Raw genomic sequence first — 9617 nt, forward strand, 5'->3', positions numbered from 1 at the left:
TATCACAATACATACTGATACTGATATTATAGGAAAACATTATGATACAAGGCAACCCAAAAATACAACAACGTTGTATGTACGGTGCAGTCAGAAATATTCTTGTTTTGTTTGTTGTTTTTTTTTTTTTGGGGGGGGGGGGGGGGGGTTCTGTTTTTTGGTTTGTTTGTTTGTTTTTTTATGAGAAATAAAGGGAATAAAGAAGTGTCAAATGAAAACAGAGAATAAAAATATAATATCACACTCATAGGGTCCAAACCTGGGATCCAACTGATATCACAACTACCGCAGGGTTGTGTGTCTGTGTGTGTGTGTGAGAGAGAGAGAGAGAGAGTGGACGCACTAGCACTGAGCCATCCATTCAAAGTAGCTTTTCGCTCATAACCCCACTCGATTGGAACGTGAATAAGTACCCGGCTGCAGACAGTGACGGTTATTGTAAGAAAGTAATTAATATACACAGTACAAAAAGAACACCTAACCCGCGACTGGAACTGTATGAAATGGAAATATGGTTCCATATGGCCTGCTGCTGGGGGGGGGGGGGGGGCATATGAAACAATTCTGAAGCTCATTGACCATGTTAAATCCACGGAAATGCGCTTTATAAATGTTTTCATTTTTACCCAGAAGGTACTGGGGTTGATTCTCCCTCTTCCTGTGTGGCCTTGAACTTGAGCACCGCACCCAAGTTCTCTTTGCAGGGCTACCTGCGGCTGATGTCTGGGTTATTCCAGTCTGCTCTCGGAGTAGACCCTAAAGACAAATTTCTCCTTGGGAATGAATCTATTGAATAGAATTTTATTTATTCATTTATTTATTTTTTAATGTTATTATTATTATTTCTTGTTACACGCCTCTATTGAAAACCAAGGGGAAAAAAAAAAAGAAGATTTTTTACAAGTAAGTTAGGACGGACAGAAGGCGAATAATCTTGGTTTGTTGGGTTTTTTTTATCTTGCTATTTAACTTTGTTATTTATTCTATGTTTATTTGTTTATTTCTTTGGTTTGTTTGTTGTTTTTTTAAATGACATTTATCATTCACGTTTTTCATATGAGACCTCACCGGTGCCATTGTCAATAAAATCATGTGGTCATTGGAATAGACTTGTTGAATTGTTTTTTGTTTTGTTTTGTTTTTGTGGGTTTTTTTTGGTTTTTTTTTTTGGGGGGGGGGGCGGGGGGGGGGGGTTGGTTGATCTAGTCTTGTCATAAAAATCAAGCAACGTTAAGCGTGATCACTGGTCAGATTGGGGACAGTGATCATGGAAAATTATAGTCCCGACTTTGTGTCATTGTGTAAGGCAAGGTACCGTCCACGCATTTTCCCACTCGACACGGGTGTAAATGAGTACCTGACTTTAGGGAATGACGGATATTTGTAACAGTGGGTTGGGTTTGTTTTGTTTTTTTGTACTAATGACGCCGAACAGGTGACTGGTACTGTAGGAAATTTTAATATGGTTCCACATGGCCTGCATGTGGAGAATAAATGAAACGTTGTGAAATGCATTACTTTTTTATATCTCCTCTCTGTGCCAGGTAGCAGACAAGGCCTCCTGGGTGGGGTCCCTGACCTCCCATAGTGGGCAGGGAGGTACTTTCTGTGTCTTTTATCCCCCTATATTATATCTGTTTTCCAACTTGCTTTCTGTCTTTGTCTTGGAATGAGATTACTTGGTTTTGTCCTGGCCCTGGCTGAGAAGGAAACAGTCAAATGTATAGTTAGTTTTGGGAGATGATATTTTTTCCTTGTAAAGCATCTCTTTCTTTCTGCACTATGTTATGTTTTGTTTACATATGATGTGTAAAAATTTGAGTGTATTCCTCTTAATGGGGACCTGTGCTTGTGTCTGGATGAGACTTTTAGGTTATCTCAAACTAAGTACACTTTGATAATGTGCTCTTGGAATCTCCATCTTTTTTCCTATTTGAACTAAGTAATTCCCCTTTGTCTTCCATTTTCTTGGGTGTTTTAATTGTAATTCTAGAACTTTTTACTATCCCATTTTCTTCCTTTTTACTGGCGCTGATATGACCTAAATGTGTCGCAAGCGCCGTAAAACCCTTAAATTAAAATAACAAACAAAACAAGGGCCTCGATCTGCGTACCTCATTCTCCTCTGTGAATGTCTGTGTTCCTCGCCTGGTCCCAAGTTGTCCAGCCTGGAGCTCTTCTTTCTCTTTCAACAGTACGCGGCCAGCCAGTTTTGAGTCTCCGGCGTTGTGCAGCGCATTGGGTATGGTTAGTTGTGCGGCTATGTGGTCTTGTGGTATGACACTCGCTTTCGGATTGGAAGGTCGTGGGTTCGAGCCTCGCTCGGCGCAAAGTTGAGTCCTTGGAAAAGGCTCTTTATTCACATTTTTTTTCACCGTAATCAGGTGTAAAATGACTACCTGGCTGTCAACAGCGCTGTCTCTGTCCGAAAAAAAATTGTAATATCGCCTAACAGGCGTCATATCTCGTCCTACATGTTAAGTGTTGCTGTTAGCCAGTGACGCCTTGTAAAGCGCTTTGATCACTTTTAGTGGATATTGCGCTATATAAAATCTCAATTTTTTAAGTTAATCAGTCGATTTTTATCAAGGCCAACTAAGGTCTAATCCATAGGTGTATAAATACTATTTATAAAGGAATCCCATTTATAAATTTATGGTCTAATCTATTGACTATCCCAGCATGCACTTTTTACGAGCGATAACACTGAAATGACCTTAAAGTGTGTTGCAGACGCCGTAAAACCCCCAATCCGAACGCAATTATGGACCTTCCGATCCGAAAGCGAGTGTCATACCACAAGACCACATCGTCGCACAAATATTATATGAACAAAATATAGGAAACCGGAAGTGAGCTAGCAGTAGCCTTAAGTTAAGAATTACATATTTTTTTTATTCCTCTAATTCTATCCCACAATACTCCCTGGTACCTCACACCATCCATAATGGTGCTTCTCTAGGATTGGGTTGGCTGAGGCTGCCACTTCACCCCACATTCCAAGATCAATCTTCTCACACACCAAACCTGAGAACAAAAATGTGTAATGAACATTAAAAATAACCGGTTTGAGTTACTTTTACATAGAGTGAATCTTGAAAAAAAAATAATTAAGCTTTTATACACCGCAATATCCATTAAACGTGTTCAAGGCACTTTGGCTTTACACTGTTCAAGGCCACAGCAACGCTTACCATGTAGTGCGAGACACGACACCTGTTGGACGATTTGTTTGGTTTTTTTTTCAACAGAGACAACGGTGTAAATGGCCAGGTACTCGATTTACACCTGAGTAGGGTAAAATAATGCGAGTAAAGAGCCTTTTCCTATGACTCAACTATGCACCTCTCAGAGAGAGACTTGAACCCTAGACCTTTCGGTCCGAATGCGAGTGTCATATATAGCACAAGACCACATAGCCACACCTAATAAAGCCAACACTACCGGAACAGAAGGATTGTTTGACTTTAAGTTTAAGCAAGGGTGACTTTATCTTTTAACAGTGGAACACACTGAAGGTTGTTTTGTTTTTTTAATATTAAAAATAACAAAAACAGAGGTGTTAATGTTTAGCAGAAATTGACATCAGGAGTGTTTACTTTATGCGGATCCTATCGTATTTGCAGGTCTGACAACGGAACGTAATAATTCGAGAGTATTTCCATTACAACCATTTATGTTAAAATTGAACTTTATATAGCGCAATATCCACAAAATGTGCTCAAAGCGCTTTACAAGGGGTCCCTGGTCAACAGCAATATTTAACATGTAGGACGGGACATGACGCCTGTTAGGCGATATTACCATTTTTCGGACAAAGACAACGCTGTTAACGGCCAGGTACTCATTTTACACCTGAGTACGGTGAGATAATGTGAGTAAAGAGCCTTTTCCAAGGACTCAACTATGCGCCGAGCGCGAGGTTCGCCTTCCGATCAGAAAGCGAGTGTCGTACCACTAGACCATATAGCCGCATAGGTTGTCATGTCATACCCGAAAATAAGTATACGTCGATTTGAGGTGATTTTCCGTTTCTATTGGATTTTTAGAATACGAGAATAGGTCTGTTTATAAGAATGCCAGTTGGGGCAATTTACACCATTGCCGTTTGACCTGTTGACAATAATATTGCCAGTTGGTCCGGTCAGTTGACCAATTTTCTCGACGTCGCACTTAAAATTGTGTGTTGGTCAGTTTACACTATTGTCGAATTTACTATAATTAATTAAATTATACGAATGTCCCGACGGGAAAGGGCAATCACACGATTGCCGGATGGACAATAAGGCAGTAGAAGTCGTGACGTCACATCCTCTGCTTTTCCGAATCCAAAATCCTTGGAAATGTGTATGTAACCAGTCATCTGGATGACTAATAATGAATAGGTTACATGTTGAAGCATAAGGTGGTATAACTTTAAGTAGCTGGGTGTGTAGGCAGATTCTTAGGATTACAAGACGTAAAAGGGCGAGGAAGGTAGGTCTTTGTTGACGACCAGCATATTATATTCAGGCTAGAAAATAAGATGCCATCACTCTGAAACAAGAAGATCAATTACACAAGGTGTGTATCCAGTCCTCCGGGAGAGTGGTTTACACTTTTAATGAGATTGGAACCAGTTTTTTTAAGACAACATGATCTGAATGGGATTTTTTTTTTTTAAAAAGTTCGAGAAACAAAAACTTAATTATTTTGTCAATGAAGACATTTTAACTATAACCCGAATCTTGATTAAACATAAGGGGCTACCCCGACGTAATACCGTTTCGAGTCGATAAGTCACATTACATAATATCATGGTACACACATCAAAGTGAGCTTACCCTGTTCACATTTGCAAGCCCCGTGTGCCATTCCTTGTCCCTCCAGGTCACATATTTCGTTCAGTTTGGCCAAGGGTTTACACACATTGCCATCGGCAGTTGGAGTACAACATCCTCCATTGCAATCGGCCTCACTCCAGCAGTACTGTGGACTGTCAGCAGCCTGTGGAATTGGAACCACATAAAGAGTACATGGAGAAAAACAAAAACAAAAAAAAAAAAAGAAACAATACAGATGATAACCACTTTTCGAAACCTCTGTGACTGCCCTTTTGAGTGATGTCTTTAATTGAGCTTTTATATAGAGCAATATCCACTAAACGTGCTCAAAAAGCTTTACAAGGTGTCCCTGGCCAACAGCAACATTTAACATGTAGGACGGGACATAACGTCTGTTAGGCGATATTACAATTTTTTCGGACAGAGACAACGCTGTTAATAGCCAGGTACTCATTTTACACCTGAGTATGGTGAGAGAATGTGAGTAAAGAGCCTTATCCAAGGACTCAACTATGCGCCGAGCGAGGTTCGAACCCAGGACCTTCCGATTCGAAAGCGATTGTCATACGACAAGACCACATAGCCGAGTGATGTCAGGGGTCCAACCCTTCCCCCCATAAATAGAGCAACGGAAAAACTACGACCAGTAAGAGTTACCGTTGCAGTTTTCCCGCTATTCTGTTCATAGAGGGAAAGCTTTGACCCCCGACACAACTCAAGGGGGAAAATCACGAAAAAATTTTAAAAAGTTCACATCTGTGGCTTTTTCCTCTGCACTTTTCAAATACATCATGCTAGAGTTTTCGGTTATTGTTATCAATCTTCTTCTTCTTCTTCTTCTTCTTTCAGCTTACCCCGCAGTTTGCAGGGTTGCCGTAATGAATGTCACATCTCCATGCATCTCGGTTCAGCGCATCATCTTCCTCCAGGCCCAATTCTTTCATATCATCCTTTACCCTATCCATCTAGTCTTTGGGTGTCCCTTTTTCCTCTTCCCCGCTATATGTAAGTCCAATACTTTCCTTCCCACGTACTCCCTCTCTCGTCTCTTCACATGTCCGAACCATTTCAATCTATCTTCTCTATCTTTATTGATACATTCTTCACTTCGGTCAACCTCCGTATTCGTTCATTTCTCACTTTATCTTTACTTGTCCAGCCAAGTGACCGTCTCAACATCCTCATTAAAAAATTTCTGCCACCTCAACTTCTTTATCTTGTTTCTTTGTTGTAGCTGCTGTCTCCAGTCCGTATAACAATAGTAAAAATGGAATGGAAACCTCAATTCAATCAGCGAAGACATGTTATGATGTTGACCTTTTCATGAAACTCCGAGCTTCATTCGAGCAACCACATTTTAACCATATCAGTTGAAATCTGGATCGTATAGTATAATGTAACAAATGCCTCCGTTAGAAATGTGAGTAAACGCGTCAGTTTAATCGGCAAGCGGAACATCCGCCTGTTGTCGTGGCGGAGCATGTGGGTGTTGCCCATTGCAGCATGTATAATATGATTTTTTTAAATGTAATTTCGTAAATAAGTATAGAATTGAGCAATGTACGCGGAGACTTCGTTAATTTTGACATGCCGAGTTCAAATCTTTATTAATTGTTTTGTTATTCGAGTGATACTTGTGAAAGTAATAACTCTTTATGTGTCTAGTGCGACGTTTACTTATATGCAGGTCTGACATCCGAATCCGCTTGTGGTATAGTTTAAAATTGTTGATATGGACAATATTTTGCTTAATTACTTTAGATTTCCATGACAACAATGAGCCCATAAGGAATTGGGTTATCAGACCTGCAAATAAGTGCCTGTCGGAGTGACAATAGTGACCGGTTTAGTTTATTTATAGATAATCCGCAGACTTTGGGGAGAAATAAAGGCTATTACCAACAGGCATTCGTCTATTTTAATTATCATACGATTGCATTGTGGAAATTAACATAGATCGAGACAAATCGTCGGTCCTATAGGGCGGCCAAATGGCGATTCCCGAGACCAGGGTCAAATAAGGACCGAGAAGATTTTCTAAATATCAAGTAGAGTCAACGGGCGATAAAATCACCCGTACTTTAAGGAAGGTTGGCAAGTTACTCGTAGACGTCTATGTCATTCTGTAAACAAATAGTTTTGTAATGTTTAGATTTGCCAATAGTTTAATTATGTGGTCGTTGGCGAAAATTTAACAATGTTGACCGCCAATCATGTTGTTATTTATTTATTTATTTATTTATTTATTTATTTATTCATTTATTCATTTATTATTATTATTATTATTATTATTATTATTATATTATTATTATTATTGTTATTATATCATTATTATTATTATTATTATTATTTTTATTATTATTATTATTATTATTATTATTATTATTATTATTGTTATTGTTTTATTATTATTATTATTATTATTATTATTATTATTTTATTATTATTATTATTATTATTATTATTATTATTATTATTATTATTATTATTATTATTATTATCATTATTATTATCATTGTTATTATTATTATTATTATTATTATTATTATTATTATTATTATTATTATTATTATTATTATTATTATTATTATTATTATTATTATTATTATTCGTTGGGACATACCAAAGCTGCCCCTATCAAAAAGAGAAATCCCAACACAAATTTCATCCTGACTGCAACGTATGGAGAGATTCCAGCTGGCACGATCAACAACAACAGAAGGCAAGAGTTCTAAGTGACCGAATGGAGTGGCACATGTGTTTAAATGGCACGGACTGACTGACTGACTGTGTATCTTTTGATTTGCCACTACAGATGATGGCCGGATAGGAAGGACACTGGGACACTCCTTGCTGTTATGTATCTGGTCAGTTAGATTGGCACATGGAATAATGAAAGCTGTTGTTTAATCTTGAATGTGTAGATATTGAATGTGCGTGTGTGTGTGTGTGTGTGTGTGTGTGTGTGTGTGTGTGTGTCGAAAGGATGAGGGAGGTGGGGGGGGGGGGGGGGTCGTTCCCAGTGCGCACTCCCAAGGTCGCGCAGAGGCATTGGGTATACTGATACTCGTTCCACATTTTCAACGCAGGAGTGCAAGAATTTTATATTCAAGTTATCTCCAGATATGATATCATTTGTCGATATCAGTTGATTGATTTTTTTCATTTTTTAATTTTTTTTTTTGTTTGGGTTTATTTTTGTTTGTTTTGTTTTTGTTTTTTTTGAAGTTTTTTTTTTTTTTTTGTAGGGGGGGGGGGTTGTTTTCCTTGTATATATTTCTCTTTCTGCTTTGTCTGGCACTGCTTCATACAAACCTTATATCAGATATTTGACTTACCTACACCAGAGTCTGCTTCCTAATTTGTCGAATGTTACCCATTGCCTCAATACGATAGGTAATATCAACTAATTCATCAATTTGATTTTCTAGATCGTCGGTGGGAATCATCATCACTATCGTCAATCGCTTCGTCACATTTGACCCAAAATACTGCTACAGCTTTTTCTTTACGTCTTAACTCTCTCCTTACCAGCCATTTTCAGAATTTTCACCGAATCTTTGCACCCACTCAACACGAAATAGAGGGTTCTTACTCAACCAGAAAAACAACAAGTACATTCTTTACATAATATTGTTCAGCAAAATAAGCTCTACAATACAGCGTCAAGTTTTTATAGCGAGACCTATAACAACAAATTTTCTTTAAATTTTGTGATATGCAAAAGAAATCAGAAAGATAAAATTGTTGGTTGTGTCGTAACGAATGTGACGATTTCACGATGGTTGGTAAGGAGATGGTTATATTGTAATATCCTTGTCTCGTTTTTAATATAATACATATATATCCAAAAAGGCGCCATCCATTGGTTTTATTTATTTTTATTTTATTTTTTTTGAAACGACATTAAATGATAACAAATTGAACAAATCGTTTAAAAACTATATTATATGTGAATGAACCAACGTGTTCTTATTTGCAGTTCTGATAACCGAAATCCCAATGGGTTCATTGTTGTAAAGGAAATAAATATTAAACCAAATTACCCACCACAATGTTAAATCAACCCCATAGTTGCGCTCGGTTATAAGACCTGTGGACGTCAGGATGAAACGAAATAATGTTGGAATAAAGCAGATGTTTATGTAACCCACCCCCTCAACTTGGTGTTATTTCGGGGTGACTTAAACGCGCGAAATTGAATTAATCTATAGTAAAGAATAGGATAGAAACGTGGGTCTAATTGATGTGTTGTTGAGTGCAATGGATGTGGATTCTGAATATGACAACTAGTACACTAAAGAAACGTGGGTCAAATTGGTGTGTTAATGAGTACAATTGATGTGGTTTCTGAACATGACAACTAGTACATTAGAGAAACGTGGGTCAAATTGGTGTGTTATTGAGTGCAATGAGTGTGGTTTTCTAACATGACAAATAGCACACTAAAAAAGCAGGGGTCAAATTGGTGTGTTAATGAGTACAATTGATGTGGTTTCCGAACATGACAACGAGTACATTAGAGAACGTGGGTCAAATTGGTGTGTTAATCAGTACAATTGATGTGGTTTTCTAACATGACAACTAGTACACTAAAGAAACATGGGTCAAATTTGTGTGTTATTGAGTGTAATGAATGTGGTTTCTGAACATGACAACTAGTACACTAAAGAAACATGGGTCATATTGGTGTGTTATTGAGTGCAATAGACGTGGTTTTCTAACGTGACAAATCGTACACTAAAGAAACGTGGGTCAAATTTGTGTGTTATTGAGTGCAATGAATGTGGTTTC

The 9617-nt window shown here is 37.9% G+C and overlaps 1 protein-coding gene across 1 annotated transcript; it reads right to left on the bottom strand.

Moving 5' to 3' along the window:
• Positions 1–2874: 2874 nt before the first annotated feature.
• Positions 2875–7688, bottom strand: LOC144975657 (U8-theraphotoxin-Hhn1e-like). The gene is made up of 3 exons (XM_078919845.1): positions 7447–7688; positions 4824–4986; positions 2875–3027 (listed from the first exon to the last, which is right to left on the bottom strand). The coding sequence occupies exons 1-3, from the start codon at positions 7489–7491 to the stop codon at positions 2909–2911; spliced, it is 327 nt and encodes a 108-aa protein (XP_078775971.1). The 5' UTR covers positions 7492–7688; the 3' UTR covers positions 2875–2908.
• Positions 7689–9617: the final 1929 nt, after the last annotated feature.

This window comes from Berghia stephanieae, chromosome 6 (assembly GCF_034508935.2).
Source record: "Berghia stephanieae isolate SIO BIC M18660-M18661 chromosome 6, UCSD_Bste_1.3, whole genome shotgun sequence".
NCBI lineage: Eukaryota > Metazoa > Mollusca > Gastropoda > Nudibranchia > Aeolidiidae > Berghia > Berghia stephanieae.

Excerpts from the sequence above, each read along its gene's own strand:
- LOC144975657 (XM_078919845.1), bottom strand. The coding sequence starts at position 7,491 with ATGAAATTTGTGTTGGGATTTCTCTTTTTGATAGGGGCAGCTTTG. Across the intron at positions 4,987-7,446 it reads TTTTGATAGGGGCAGCTTTG|GCTGCTGACAGTCCACAGTA; the intron begins GTATGTCCCAAC and ends CCAATTCCACAG. Across the intron at positions 3,028-4,823 it reads GGCTTGCAAATGTGAACAGG|GTTTGGTGTGTGAGAAGATT; the intron begins GTAAGCTCACTT and ends TTTTGTTCTCAG.